Below are 16,583 nucleotides of genomic sequence, written 5' to 3'. Positions count from 1 at the left end.
TGCTTAAAAACACATTAATGGCTAAAGCCTGATAACACTGTATTCAGAACAAACTGGGCTACAATAATATGTGAGCAACATGTGTGTACATGTTTGTATTTGAAAATAACGTTTATGCATGGTTTTCGAAAAAATAAAATTTTTAAGTAATTGAAATCAGGCCATATGACACATACTGAAAAATTTGTCCACAAGACCTTTGAGAACTGGATCTTGTAGCCTAGAATTTTTGCTACAAAATTATGTGAAAACCATCCCGATCACTCATTCATACAAAACAATATAGTAATTGAACTTTTGCGAGGAGGCGTGAACTATAATGAATATTGATTGTAATTCACACCTGAGGAGACAAAAGGCCCCTCCCCTGGGCCTATCAATGAGGAATGTGACAAAGAGAATGAATGTCAAAATCAAGTTTTAAGTTAAAATAATTAATCTGACTATAAATTTTCTTTACATAAAGACTATACTTAATTTTAGACCTACACTACCATTTAAAATGAGTCTCTTCTGCTCACCAAGGCTGCATTTATTTGATCCAAAATGCAGTAGAAACAGTGATATTGTGAAATATATTTACAATTTAAAAGAACAGCTTTCTATTTGAATATATTGTCAAATGCATTTGTGATCAAAGCTGAATTTTCAGCATCATTACTGCAGTTTTCAGTGTCACATGATCCTTCAGATCCATTCATTATAAGAGGGTGATTTTCTAATATGGACATATTTAAAGTGCATTTTACTCATATAACCTGAACACATATTTGTAAGCACAAGTTTTGTTGATGATAATGAGGCACCATAAACACTAGTTAAAATATAATCTAAACATTAATATAATTTTTATCATATTACATATCATATTTATATCACACAGCATACAATTTAAATACCTGCTTTAGCCGAAACAGCATTTAAATGTAACTAAAACTTGCTTATAAGGACATATTTCAAATTTCAATACTCTGAATCCTGGCTGGCAAGTCTGGAAACAGTCCCACTTGTAAAATATGTACATGTTTATATAAAATAGCATGTCAGCTAATGAAAACTAAATGACTTACTTATCCGAAATTGTATCCTCTGCTGGATCAAGTCTCTTGAGTTCATCGGAGTCCCACTCTTCTTCTGAGGAAAATTGTAACTCTTCGTCACTATCCAGGAGTTTTCTCACTTGTGTATCGTGCTGTCTTTCAGTGCATAGAAAAGTGAATGACTTTGTTTTTAAGGCACAGTCGGGGGCGTTTACCATTTGCATTGAGCGCCTCAGTACATTACCTTATGAATGGCGCGCTCTGCTGGTGGGTGTGATCACATTAGAGATAATTAGCTGATAATTTGCTGAGACAGATTGCATTGCAGGAGAATATTTATTTTAAATTTGACATTTTAAGCTTTCTTTAGACATATGTTTCATGTTTGTGTGATAAGTATTCGCAGAGTTTCAGTTCATTTTTGTGACGTGTTTCAAATATATGCTCGCAAACCCAAAGACTGCTTACAGCTCACCCTTTTTATTTTCTTTATTTTACAAAAGCACAAGATTTTGTTGTTATTGTGAGTGTACACAAATGAAAGTAAACCCTTTATAGTCTCTAATGATGTCTTACACTTATCTGTATGCCCCAAAACGACGGCGAATTTTATGTTGTTTCTGCTGTAATGACGAAAAAATCCAGCAGGACGTGCCGGCGCGTCCGTCGACCCCAGAGGGTTAAGGAGCAACAAAAACAAATGTTTTGTGATGCTACACTGTTACTGGAAAAGCTACTCTGTTTTCAGAACAGCTGAGCTGCTACCACTACTGAAAAATGTAATTTTGTAGTGTCACTACTTTTAGTTTCTCACCAACACTGGTCATTTCAACACCTCCTAAACTCTCTCTACAGGTCTCTGGATGGCCGTCTGCAGGTATCTCACAGAAAAGGCCTCCCTCATGTGATCTACTGCCGGCTATGGCGCTGGCCTGACCTGCAGTCCCACCATGAGCTGCGTGCCATAGACTTGTGTGAGTTTGCCTTCCACATGAAGAAGGATGAGGTGTGTGTGAACCCATACCACTACCAGCGTGTGGAGACACCAGGTGACCATGGCAGGAGTTTTTACTCAAGCACAAATACTGTTCACACCCATAAACATGTCTGAGTATGAAATTAATTGAGTGATTAAATTGGATATTTCTCCTGTCTGTGTGTGTTCAGTTTTGCCTCCTGTCCTGGTTCCTCGGCACACTGACATCCCCTCAGACTTCCCTCCACTGGATGATTACTCAATCCCTGAGAACACCATTTTCCCTGCCGGGATTGAGCCTCCGAGCAACTATATACCGGGTAAAAACTTGTTTTCTTTTTCTCTCTGAAAATCACACATTAACTTTCACCCAGACATGCATTCAGGACAGCACAATAGATATTACTCATACATTGTAGATCATACAAACACAAACATTGGCTAACAGACTCACAGCTCTTTGATTTTGCAATGTCTCAGGATATATAAACTGTTTTATCGAAACCAGAATGTTCTGTCTGGCCAGTAATAAAATTGGCCAAACCGGATAAAGGCAAGCACAGATCAAAGCGCTCAACTCATGGCCAGTTATTTGGTGTTGAAAGTGGTTCGCATGATCTGAACAGTAGAAAGAATTAAATTTAAACAATTTGCTGTGGCATTTGAGTAAAGTGTCTAATAATGCCTAGCGCACACACATACACTACAAGGCTCGTCGCCCATGTGTTTCTGTCTGCATCCCGCAAGATGAAAAGGAACATTCCCTGTGATCATAAAGTGATTCTGTTGGCTATATTGTGCCTACCTATGCATTCACTGTATGATTCATGTTCTTTTAACTGTTTAAATTTGACAAAGAATAACTTTTAAATTTATTTAACATATCATATTATTAAACCAAGATATAAATGGTGACATTAAACATTTTTCTGTTCTGTTTTCTCCAGTTTGCTCACATGCTAACTGGTTAGCCTATTAGCTTAGCTTATGCTAGCTTCTTTTCTTAATTTTCATCACATTTCTTCCCACTGCTGCCACATACTGACAGTTTTAACTTTTAATTTTTAGTATATTTCATAATTTTACAAACTTTAAATTTTTTGATGTTTGTGGTTAGGTTTAGGTGTAGGGATAGGGGTAGGTGTAGGGTTGCTGTGGGACTACAATAAACACAACAAACACAGTGTATGAATGTGACATCCAACTGTTACAAGACTTTCGCCTGTCAAGGGGTGTAACTTGTAGTAAGCAGGTCTTGTAATAGTCTTGCAGGATGCAGACAGACCCATCTCCTTTTTTTAAGTCTGTGACAGAGAACTTTATAGGCAATAGTAGTCAACTTGTAATGTGTGTAAAATCCCCAACACTCTTCTAGCCTGTCTCGCATCGCTACGTGTATGATTTATGTGGGAAGTCTTTAAATGTGCGGCAGGCTTGTCTTGTAGTGTGAACTTTGCATAATTGTATGTTTTGAGTGATATTTAATTACGCGAAATGTCTGTTTTGTGTTTCAGAGACCCCTCCTCCAGGCTACCTGAGTGAGGATGGGGAAACCAGCGACCATCAAATGAACCACAGCATGGACACAGGTTAGAGCTATGAGCTTACATACAAGAGATTGATATCAGAAATCAGACCAGGTTCTATTATTAATCTGCTTTGGTTTCTCAGGTTCACCTAACCTGTCACCCAACCCTGTCTCTCCTACAAACAGCAACCTAGGTAAGTAAAAACATGCATCTCTTTTTTTAATTTTATTTATTGACCCAAGTATGTATTTCAAAACTAGATATTACTTAGGGCTTTTTCAAACCTGTCTCGTTTGGAGCATTTGATTTGGAACCTGGTGTGTTTTCTTCCTTAGTTTGGCTAGTTTAGGCATATACAGTATAAACATGGCAATAGCTTTTGGAACCAAACCAAAACAATTGGTCGGAGACCACTGGAATGAGGTCAGATTTTAAGCAGACTCTGGAGTGGTTTGCTTGTGGCCAGAATGCATTCTTTCTCCTATCCCAGCTTAATATGCAGAGACAACTATTTGTAAGCCTTCATAGGTACATTTTGTTGCAGAAACATACTTCAGCTTTAAAAGAGGTGATTAGGTCATTTTAGTATGATCTCTGTTGGATAGTGGTATAACAGACACAGGTAGGATGGCATTTTTGACAGATAATAAAACAATATAGAACCATTAGGAGGCATGAAATAGAACTAGTGCATCAGTTTTCAGTTTAACCATCTTTACGTGGCTTCACTCTCTTTACTGTTTAATGTGTGTGCATGAGAGAGAGAGAGAAAGATCTTTGTGACCATAAGAACAGGCTCTTTTTAACCTGCAAAAGTTACTAATGACAGATTAGAATAACCATAACGGAAATGTTACAAATTTGTAACCAATGAGGGGACAGTTTGTTCATATTTTTGTCCGTTTTGAAATGTTGCCTTGTGAAAGCGAACTGAACTAAGAAAAAAGTGCAACATTGTACCAATTGTTGCACCTGTTTCAGAACAAATAAAACGATCTTAAGGTCTGAAACTCTGTCCCGTTTACATCTGGCTGTAGTTTGGTTAATACCTTGAAAGCAATAATTCCCTCAAAACTGAGGTGTTTGTTGTGATAGGAGTCAGTCTGATTTCTATAAATACATCATGAGATGGGGACTCTCCACCCCATTGTGAGGTCTGGCTTTAATCTGCCTGGATTATCTCTGGCATATTATCTCCATAACGTGGCCTTGCCTGACCCTGCTTGCTGTAATTACTGAGAGCGGAAGTCTGCTTCCCTGAGCCCATGAGAAAACACTGGGGTGAGTCACTACCAGTAAAGCAGATGAGTAATGCCACCAGCATCCCGTAGTGTCCTCATTAGAGCATACAATTGCTTGGGGCTGAGAAAGGTGAAGACATTTTCTCAAAAGATATATATTTTTTTTATTTTTACCCTAGAATTGGGTGTTTTATTGGCTGTCTGGATCATATGACCAAATAACTATTGGGTATGTGTATATGGTGTAGGGGTGTGCAAAACTGCATACTTTCAAAATCGACTCGTCTGTAGGTTGTATATTTAGGCTGGTTTAGGGTCATGCCCAGTAGACATAGATCAAATGTGTTTCCTTAGGGATATATGAATTCAAAGTACCAACCTTCAGTGGGTTAACTGACAGAAATTAAACAAATGAATAGTCAAAATAAATTTAGCCTGGCAAAACTATCATAGTCCGGACAAAAAACCTGCAATTTATACATTTGAAAGGAAACATTGTCCATAGCAGCAAATTTGAAGTCCAACAACAAATACCTCTATATTTATTGTTGTTCACCCAAAAATTATAATGCTTTCATCATTTACATTTAGATTAAAAATGTTTCATTTAGCAAATGCTTTTATCCAAAGAGACTTTGGACAGCTAAATGCTGATGTTGTGCTCAACAACAGGGTTGGCTGGAAAGATGAGGAGCTCTGTCTTGACCAGGTTTAGTTGATTTACTCACTTAAATGTATTTCTTCTTCAGAACACTATTTTTTTTTTTTGATGGAGATATGATGTGTTTATATTCATACTATCAAAAGGGCCTAACAACTTCAGAGAGGAAGTGTAATCAAGCTTTAAATGATCGCAAAAAGGAGACTTCAGATGTCAAGGATTGTAGTGAAAAAGGAGTTATATTTTGGTCTGTTCTCACCCAAAACTGATTGGATCTGATTGCTTCAGAAGATATGGATTAAACCACTTGAGTTGTATGGATTACCTTTATTCTGCCATTATGTCATTTTTGGAGCTTAAAGTCTGGACCCCATTGACTTGAATGGACAAACCGCCTCATATCTTCAAATATGATGACAAAATATCTTTGTTTGTGTTCCGGAGAATAAAAAAAGTAATACGAGTTTTATACAACATAAAGGTTAGTAAATGATGAGAGAATTATCACTTTTGAGTGAACTATTCCTTTAAAGAGGATAAATTAAAAGAAACAACTTTCCCATTGGGTGCTGCTAAACTAGTAGAACACACAGCTCTTAATTCATCGCCTTTAAAGCACTTTCACTAAAATATTAACACTTAAAAAACCTTTGACAAACTTTAGATAAACTCCCTAATCGATCTAACTAATCGAATAGTCAGTTTGAGGACTAGTTGACCCTGACCCATCTCAACCATAGTGTTGTAGGTGGATGGAGGTTAGTTCTGTCTTTAGACATCAGGGTTCGTACAAGGTGCTTGAAGTACTTGAATTTGGCTTTTAAAGTACTTGAATTTGGCATCGTTTAGTAAATGAAATGTGTTTATTTATTTTCGGAAAAACATGACGACAGACCACATCTTGGCGGCGCTGTCACGTGGCACCTGTTACTTTTGGCAGCGCTGTTCAGAATGGGTCAATCACAATCAATTGTTACTGGAGGCTTTAAAAAATATATTTTTTATAGATACTGCGGTGGTGGATTTAACTAGTATGAATCCTTGAAACTATTAGATTTAATTACAATTTACTCTTTAGAGTGAAAAAATTATATGATAACTTTTTGATTGATTTGAATGCAGATCAATGGAGGATTCAGTTTTGTGAGCCGTCTAGTGCCCCCTTCTGTAAAGAAAGCTTTGCATCTCACAAAATAGGTTATTTCTGACAAAATTTGGTTCAATGCCAATATGTGTTGACAAAGTCCTGTCCCTTGACTTTTTTAGTCATGAAAATGCTTTCAAATAGCGATTGTTTTTATTATTATTTTTTATATAAAATTATATAACCTAACCTTTAATGATATGAAATGGCTTGACACTGTTTTGCAAATGTTTTAGAAAATATATTTGAAATTGTTAATTGCCTGAAACAAATCCTTGTCCCCTTAATCTGGTATACCACTTCTATGACATGTTAAGTTATTTGTGTATTTATTTTGTACTTATTTTTAATAAAAGCCAAACAATTGTGCAAAAAAGCAACAAAAAATATTATTAATAATTTAAATAATTTAAAAAGAGTGTTGAAAACTTTTTTTATGTTTAAAAAAATGAATACAAAAAAGTTGTGGAAAATAATTAATGTCAAAGTTCAGAAGCTGCTTAAATATGCATATAGTGATTTTTTATCCAGCATGTTAAAAAAAAATATTAATTCACATTTTAACTACCGGTAATATTTTCACACAAAAATATTAGCCAAGTTGTCCTTTATGAATAAAAATGAATGTCAACATGTAAAAAAATATTTACCCTCAGCGTTTATATGCAAAAACTGAACTAATGTCAATATTTTGTAAGTTGGAAAGTCAGACATTTTTGAGAATGACCCATTTGCAATTTTGGTCAATTCCTCACATAAATCTGTTGTGTGACTTTAGAAAACATGGAACACAGCACGAGTCATATGGACTACTCTTTACAGACCCAGTTATTCACTTTAGTTGTAAATCGAAGTGCATTATAAGGGAGCACACTATAACTGCACATCAGTTTATTCTTGAATGAACTAAGAGTTGTTACTGTGAGAATATTTAGTTAAAGATGCCATTGTTGTACTTGTAATATGTGAAGTTTTATAAAAATAATTAACCATATGGTTAAAATATTTTTATTTAAAATGAACAAGAATCTTTTTTTTAATGACATCTCTAGCATAGTCCTTGAAAACAAATAGAAATGTGCTTGAAAAGTCCTTGAATTGAACTTTTAAGCATTTGTATGAACCCTAGACAATACATTCTTTTACTGTGTGTAATACTGTAGTAAGGGAAACCCAGTCCTCTCAGGGGCTATAGTCTTGAAGGATTTGAACTCAGAGCTCTGTCAGAGGAATCCTCATATACAAGGAGCCTTTGTTTCAGTCCTCTCTGTATTCTCAGCCTGCCCAGGGTAATGTAATGTAATAATAATAATATCCTGTCGCTGGGATGTTCTATCTCTGCTGAGAGACACTGGGGGGTCTGAAGTAGAAAAAACAAATAACCAATTTCACTTGGGCAGCCTGCTGATTTCAAAGGACAGAGGAGGGGTACATGAAGTGTGAATGTGAACACTACACACAGATTTGACATCAAAATCCAAAGTCCAGTGTGCTTTTACTGCTCTTTTCGAATTTATTAGTATTTTCTTAGAACAATGCCTTCATCTTTGTTTTTCTTCTGTCTCTCTGCTTTCTCTTAACATGCTCATTGTGTGTGTGTGTGTGTGTGTGTGTGTGTGTGTGTGTGTGTGTGTGTGTGTGTGTGTGTGTGTGTGTGTGTGTGTGTCTAAGACTTGCAGCCTGTGACATACTGTGAGTCCGCGTTCTGGTGCTCCATCTCCTACTACGAATTGAACCAGCGTGTGGGCGAGACCTTTCATGCCTCGCAGCCGTCACTTACCGTGGATGGCTTTACAGACCCCTCCAACGCAGAGCGCTTCTGTCTGGGCCTGTTGTCTAACGTCAACCGCAACGCAGCTGTGGAGCTCACACGCAGACACATTGGTACAGTCACTTTACATTTAGGACTATTCCTCGGATTTTACTGAAAATACTGGATCTATTGATTTTAAAATCAACGGAGGAATATTATAGTTTTAACTTTTTAATTGAATTCATTTCAAATTTATTTTGAATTTGTCAAAACAAAGTTTAGCTTTTGTTCCAGTGTTTTTTTAGTTTCAGTTTTGCCTTTGTCCCGAGTTAGCTGGGATAGGTTCCAGCACCCTACATAGGTTAAAGAAGATGGATGGATTTTAGAGAGAATAAAGTTAATGTGTTAAATATGTTTAATTTTCTCTGGGCTGTCTATATAGGGAACATTTAAGCGTTATGGAGGCTGGTTTTAAAAGCTTTACATTTTTTAATTGACTTAATTGCCAAAACTACAGTTCGTTTTGGAGTTATGGCAATATATTTTAGTTTAGTTTTCATTAACAATAATAACATTTTATCAACGTAATCTGTTTGTATTCTGTATTCTTAAACCTTGACAACCCCCCACTCTAACTCTAGGCCGAGGTGTACGCTTATATTACATCGGTGGTGAGGTGTTTGCTGAGTGTCTGAGCGACAGCGCTATTTTCGTCCAAAGTCCAAACTGTAATCAGCGTTATGGCTGGCACCCTGCCACGGTGTGTAAGATTCCTCCAGGTGAGTCAGTCCACTGGTGCACTTTGATTGGCTGTGTATGTACATCCTGTGAGTCACTCTTGCATGTTCTAGTTACAGACTTCCTCATTATGTTCTATAGAAGCACTCAAGCATATATGTTTTTGTTTCTGATTTACTCATAGGCTGTAATCTAAAAATCTTCAATAATCAGGAGTTTGCTGCTCTGTTGGCCCAATCAGTGAATCAGGGTTTTGAGGCTGTGTACCAGCTGACCCGCATGTGCACAATTCGCATGAGTTTTGTAAAAGGCTGGGGGGCGGAGTACAGGTAAGCTGAGAAGACACATGTTACATACACTCTCAGCTGCAGTAACACAGCATACACACAAACAACTTTAAAAAAAATAAAAAAATTATGTTTTATTTGTCACTTAATGAAAAAATAAATAGTGGATAGCAAAATTGATTTTTTTTTTAATACAAACTCAATTACAAGGAAAGTACTGGGAAAGTAAAAGAAAAAAGAATAATAAAATAAAAACAAATGTAAAATATGAACAATAATAAACCTAAACAAATTACATTTGTACATAAACATTACTAAACATAAAAATGACAAAAAAAATTAAAAGAACAATATTAACAACATAAAAGGTTTTCCAAAAAACTAAATAAAAAATGTGTTTCTAAATTGACCTCAACATGTTTTAATAAAAAACAATCTTTTGTAAACTTAAAGTTTCTTTTGAATAATGACAATAAGAGAGTTGGTCAGAGCTGGACATCTCTCTACACTGCAAAATCTAATTAGATGATTTTTCAAGGCAATCGATTTGCATTCTTTTTCTAAATAAACATAAACATGTTTGGCTCAAGTAAACTGAACTTAATTTTTTAAGTAATGTTAACTAGTTACAAGTAAACAACTCATCTGTGATTGAAGTATCATTGTTTTTATTTCATTATTTAAATTGAGTTATAGCACATTGTAACGCTGTTCAATAGAAAGGAGGAGGCGAGAACCGGCTTGGCAATATTAATAATATTTTAATTAGAAACTAAAACAAAAGACACAAACATCAACACACATGACGGACATGTCCGTAAACTATCTCTCTCTCCCGCACCATCCTCCGCAGTCGGCCTATATCCCTCTCAGAGGCTTGATTAGCCTGATAAGGGACCGGGTGTGTAGGATCACGACCCGCCCTCCGCCCTGCCACATTCCTCCCTCGTTCTCTCAGGCTGGGGAGCCCCCGGCATGACGTACACCCCCCCACCCTTTCCCTGGGGAGGGGCGTCTTTCGCCCCGTCTGCCGACAGGTCATCCCCGTCTACCTGGATGAGGGAGGGGACAAGGGGAGGGAAACAGAAATAATAAAAATGGGGGGGTACTTCCTGTAACAGTGTAGTACCCCCCCAAAAAACACTGTAAAATTTAAACAAGAGGGAAAAGGCCAATGCGGAACGGCAGTGAGAGAGAGATGAAAAAAAAAACATTATTGCCAGTTCTCCGATACGCCGTAGCTTGTTCCTCGGCCACTCCTCCACCCTCTAACGGAAGACAGCCGCGCCTCTCCGGGCGGATCAGAGGCAGTCCTCCAGCCCCTGGCGGACGGAATGCCCCGCTGCATTCTCGGGGAACAGAATGGGTCTCCCCCGCCCCTGGCAGCGGTTCTCCCGGTAGTGGCGAGAACTCTACTACTAATACCCCTCCTCCTTCCCGGGTTTCGGCACCAGTGTAACGTAGTTCTATGGAAAGGAGGAGGCGAGAACCGGCTTGGCAATATAAATAATATTTTAATGAGAAACTTAAACAAAAGACAAACACACATACATGACGGACATGTCCGTAAACGATCTCTCTCTCCTGCACCATCCTCCGCAGTCGGCCATTATCCCTCTTGGAGGCTTGATTAGCCTAATACGGGACCGGGTGTGTAGAATCACGAACCGGCCCCACCCTGCAACACACATCTTATACAGTATAAGGGACATTATGACTGAAATCTCAGTTAGTCATATGGCACATTGGATTCTCCTCAGTACTTCTTAGTGCACATAAATCTGCACTTTTGTAAAGTACTATGTGGCAGCGGGGGCGTGGTCAAGGGCCCGCCGCCACATACAACTGTGTAAAAAAGAATGGCTTAAATTTAACAGGTTCCAAGTTCACAAGAGGAAACACTAATCACTCTAATGGTGACTTCAGACAAATCACAAATATCAACCAACTACAACAAAACAATAACAACTGTCATATGAATTAAAACTATATATATAGTAAGAAAATATCCAATTAAGAGAGTACTCAAGTAGTGAGTAACTCGTTACTTTCACAAATGACATAATAGACGTTTACTTCCCTATAAATTACATTATCTTAAATTATCATAATTACCATCATGTTGTTCCAAACCTGTATGACTTTCTTTCTTCCATGCAACACAATAAGGAGATTTTAGGCAGAATGTTTGCCTGAGTCACTATTTACTTTCAGTGTACAAAGCCTCACACTGGTTTGGAACAACATGAGGGTAGAGAAATTATGACAGAATATTAAATTCTGGCTGAGCTATCACTTTAAAAATATAATTTACCCAAAAATGAAAATTCTCTCATCATTTACTCACCTTCATGCCATCCCAGATGTGTATGACTTCCTTTCTTCTTCAGAACACAAATTAAGATTTTTAGAAGAATATTTTAGCTCTGTAGGCCAAAATTTTGATGCTCCAAAAAGCACATAAAGGCAGCATAAAAGTAATCCATAATACTCAGTGGCTTAATCCATGTCTTCAGAAGTGATATGATAGGTGTGGGTGAGAAATAATATTTGTCATTTTTTGCTAGACAGCACGGGAAGAATGTGAATCACCAAAAACACAAGAGGAAGAATGTGAAAGTGATCTGTTTCTCTGTTTCTCAACCACACCTATCACATCACTTCTGAAGATACTGATTTAACCACTAGAGTCTTATGGATTATTTTTATGATGACTTAAGTGATTTTTGTTTAGCTTTAAAATGTTGCCACTCATTCACTTTCATTGTATGGACCTACAGAGCTGAGAAATTCTTCTAAAAAATCTTCATTTGAGTTGAAAGAAAGTCATACACATCTGGTGTGGCACGAGGGTGAGTAAATAATGAGAATCGTGATTTTTGGGTGAACTATCCCTTTAAAGGCTCTTGTCAGATCTGGATGAATTTGACAGTAAGAGAAGTTTGGAAACATTTCTAGCAATTATTACAGTGAAAATGCTGAAATATAATGCCTTCTTTTATAATTTAATAGCTTTTAAAGTCCTGTGTGGATTCTTATTTCAGTGTAGTTACAATTTTCAGTATCGTAAGCATTTAGATTGTTAGTTCTGTACAGCAGTACATCCGCTCTCTAAATGCAGAGAATGCAGCCTACGTAGGACAACAACCCTGATCGTGGAACACTCGCTGTGTCTGAAACCACCCCCTATCCACTATATAGTGCCCTATTTCGAGTTTTCACTATTTTTTTGTAGTATCTGAATTCTGAGTGAGCCACTTATTCCCTTGTTTTGTTCACTCATTCTTACCCACAATGCACTCTAATTTCAAGTGTACATTTCAAGTACACTCGATAATGGTTAATTTCCCACAATTCACAACAGGAAAGATGTACTAGCTAGGAGTTTACTGCCTCCTCCACTCTTGCAATTTTTTATTTAATGCTGAATGTATTACATAATTTTTTGACAAATTATTACTGGATTAAAATAACATATAGAGAGACAAAACATACAGATACATTTAAAATGTACTCTTTATATTAACGCACAGTATATATTAAAAAAGACAAACAGAATGAAGATTTATTGTATTAATATATTATTTAATAAGAATAACAAATAAGGCCCAAGTATTTAAAAATGTCATATGTGACGTTTCGGCACCAGCCCCAGAGCTCCGAAACTCTTTTAACTCATTTCATTCACTTATTGCTGAGATATAGTACATTAACTGGCATTTACTATATAGGAAATAGTGAATGAAATCTCACACACGTGCACTCCGCGCACCTCGCTGTGCACGCGCAGATATGCTGTCTGTTTGCGCTCCAGGTGTTGATCACGTGAATTTCAGTGATTTGCAATCAATTTGGAAGTTTACATGGATACATTAATACGTCTGAAGTAGCTGCGATTTAAAAATGTACACTTAAAAACTAATGTCATAAGAGCCCAGTTACAGAATCACCCTCATTACACAGAAAAGCCTGTGTTAGGATTAGAGCCAAAATTTACCTCAGCATGCTGCCTGAAGTTGGAACTGTGACTTTAATCTTGAAATATCAGCTTGTCTTTGTGTTAATGAAGGCATTGCATGATGAAACTATTATTTTTTTCACTGTGTGAAGCGCAGAAAATGTTTAACTTTGAAGAGTTTGATGCTGCTGCACTGATGACTTGAGTGACAGTCTCATCACTCAAGTGGGAGCGTCTCATCGTTCAATAATCTCTCAAAAAATGACACATTAATTCAAATTAAACCTAGTAATGTAATGACAGTAATGCTACACATTGTAAAGAAGTAGAAGTAAAAGTTAAAAAAAATCATTAAAATTTACTTGAGTGAGAGTAAAAAGTACCCACTTTTAAACCTTCTCTAAAAGTAAGTTTTTCCCCCAAAAGTTAGTCAAGTAAACATAACGGAGTAAATGTAACGCATTACTACCCACCTCTGTCCATGAGATAATCAAAAGCAGGACTCCACCTGTTGTAAATATGAGACCTCAAATTCATCTTGGGCTGAAATATAAACAGCAGGGAATTGTGACTTTACTGCAGTCTGATTTTTGTATGCTGCTCTCCACGCAGCCTCATATCAGGGTAGATTAATCACACTGTTTGACAGGAATACTGGGCTTGCCATGACGATGTAATGTCAACAAACCCTAAACCCCTGAAACGACTGTTAAAATGACAAGCTCAAGCTCATTTACAGCTCAAATAATACACACGTTTTAACAGAAGAATTGATATAAGTGCTTTTATAAAATTATAAGCTTCACATTTCTGTCTTTAAACCCTCCAAAAATTGGTCCCATTCACTTCCATTGTAAGTGCCTCACTGTAACTTTTTGTTTTTAAAGAAAAAGAGGGACAAGAGTAAAACATTTTTTATAGTAATCAACATTGTGCCACAAATGCTGTTAATTGAGATTAACTTGTTTTGAATGTGGAATATTCCTTTAGATGTTATTTTATGTTTATCTGATCCACTTTAAAAAAGCTGGGGATTCAAATGAATACTAATGGCGTTTTATCACTTTTTTTCTGTGACGGAAATGCACAAGAAGCTAATGCTGGCCCTTGATTATGTAAAACGGCTATTCCTGGCCAGGCTGTAGTTTGCTTAAAATGCTTGGCAGGCATGGTACCACATTGCTGACCCAGATTCTGCCTTCTGCAGGCGGCAGACAGTGACCAGCACCCCCTGCTGGATAGAGCTGCATCTTAATGGCCCCCTGCAGTGGCTGGACAAGGTGCTCACACAAATGGGCTCTCCGAACCTCCGGTGTTCCAGCGTGTCATAGGAAAAACCCTCAATTAATTTGATGAAACTAAGGAATGACCTCATCCACACACATCTTATGACACCCAGCATCAACCCTCTGTCACTGTTGTATGCCAACACAGCATTTAAACAGAACAAAACTGAGGATGGGAAGACAAAGCCCTGCTGGACTCCCAAGAGTCAATCACAGATCTCAATATTTTGCTGCAAGCAAAAAGGATCACATTGTTAAAGCACTTTCAACCAGTGACACTCATGGATAATATTTCCTCAGTGTGAACAGTTTAAAATGAGGAATTTCCCTTATTGTGAATTTAAATATTACATGGAATTATGCTTATAGAATTAAGAAAATTCTTCTTCTTTTTTTTTTTTATCAAGATAATTACAGAGTGTATCATGAATTTATTGAATATATGATGGCCTAAAATCTTAGACATCCTTATGGAATGGCCCGGTAATAAGATTTTATCATTCACATGCTACATACTGTCAGAAAAAAAGTGCTCTGTTTCCACCACCTTCAGTGAAGCGGTCTTTTATGTTCACCTAGTAGCCATCCTGAAGCTGGCAGTAAGCTTGATGCTCGTCATGGGCTGCCTTGTCCACCACATGTCTGTTTAGTATTCATTAATAGTAGCTCCCTATTGTGTTTGAGTAAATTGCACTGCACAGGACACGTCGGTTCATTGTGTGGCACGGTCAGTGCTGACCAGGTTTGTATACCTATTTTGGCAGGGACTGAGTGTGTAAAATAAAAAAGGTACAGTAGCACGGCCTTCTTAATGAAAAGCACTTGTTTTTACAACTCAATGACAGTGAACCAGTCATCAGCGCAGGGATTTTGTCAGTAACAAATACAGCTGATGGTGCCATTTTATTTCTTTGACTTAAAAGATGGTGGCTGTTTGAATTTTGCTTAGCAAAGGCAAGTCAAATTTTTTGTAATACATATTTTTAATATAATAAACAGCATAATAAACTGAATGGAGATTGCGGAAATATACTTTTACTGCTGTCCTATAGAGTATTGCACATAAGATTGTGAAGTTAAGTGTAGTGTTTATCACGCATCTTCATGTGATTGTCATAGGAGTTGCAGCACCAATTAAATTGATTAAAATGTATTTACATTTCATCTACAGTATATATACTACACTATTTTACTGTCATTTATGAGTGGGAGTAAAAATGCACACTTTTGTATTTTAGTGTGGAGATTGCTATGATTTTCATGGAAGTGTTGAAGGCAAGTACTGCTGGCAGCTCTTGGAATGCTCTTAGTTTTGTACAAAGTTTGGTTTCACAAGAGGACACTTGAAATGTAATGACTGGATTTTTTTTTAGCCAAACCTTTAAATTGGCATTTTATTTTATGTGTATGCATTGGACTTCTCGTGAATGGATTTCATATTTTTAAGCTCAACGATTCATTGGATGGTTTGGTGATGTGCTGTTAAAAGTATAGTTCACCCAAAAATTAAAACTCTCTAATTTAATCACCCTCGTGGCATCCCAGATGTGTATGACTTTCTCTCTTCTGCTGAACACAAAGATTTTTAGAAGAATATTTCAGCTCTGCAGGTCCTTACAATGCAAGTGAATAGTGACCAGACCTTTCAATCTCCAAAAATCACAAAGGCAGCATAAAAGTAATCCATATGACTCCAGTTGTTACATCTATGTATTCAGAATCTTTATGATAGGTGTGGGTGAGAAACACATCAATATTAAAGTCCTTTTAACTATAAATGTTTATAGACTTATAGTAAAAAAAGGATTGAAATATTGATCCGATTCTCACCCATAGTGACTGCATCACTTCAGAAGAAATAGATAAATGTATGGATGCTGCCTTTATGTGGTGTTTGGAGCTTCAAAGGTCTGTCCACCTTTCACTTCCATTGTATGGACCTACAGAGCTGAAATATTCTTCTAAAAATC

The 16,583-nt window shown here is 37.0% G+C and overlaps 1 protein-coding gene across 1 annotated transcript in view; it reads left to right on the top strand.

The window, feature by feature from the left end:
* The window catches only part of LOC127661453 (mothers against decapentaplegic homolog 3-like), a 30,957-nt gene extending 14,376 nt beyond the window's left edge, over positions 1-16,581 (top strand). The window contains exons 2-9 of the mRNA XM_052152180.1: positions 1,896-2,089; positions 2,208-2,336; positions 3,531-3,605; positions 3,688-3,738; positions 8,263-8,475; positions 8,986-9,123; positions 9,267-9,411; positions 14,535-16,581. Of these exons, the coding sequence (XP_052008140.1) occupies positions 1,896-2,089; positions 2,208-2,336; positions 3,531-3,605; positions 3,688-3,738; positions 8,263-8,475; positions 8,986-9,123; positions 9,267-9,411; positions 14,535-14,658 (1,069 nt within the window). The 3' untranslated portion in view covers positions 14,659-16,581. The remainder of the gene's footprint in view (positions 1-1,895; positions 2,090-2,207; positions 2,337-3,530; positions 3,606-3,687; positions 3,739-8,262; positions 8,476-8,985; positions 9,124-9,266; positions 9,412-14,534) is intronic.
* Positions 16,582-16,583: the final 2 nt, after the last annotated feature.

The sequence above is a fragment of the Xyrauchen texanus genome, chromosome 21, assembly GCF_025860055.1.
Source record: "Xyrauchen texanus isolate HMW12.3.18 chromosome 21, RBS_HiC_50CHRs, whole genome shotgun sequence".
NCBI lineage: Eukaryota > Metazoa > Chordata > Actinopteri > Cypriniformes > Catostomidae > Xyrauchen > Xyrauchen texanus.
The sequence above is the reverse complement of the archived record's forward strand: the minus strand, read 5'-3'. Positions and strand labels throughout refer to the sequence as shown.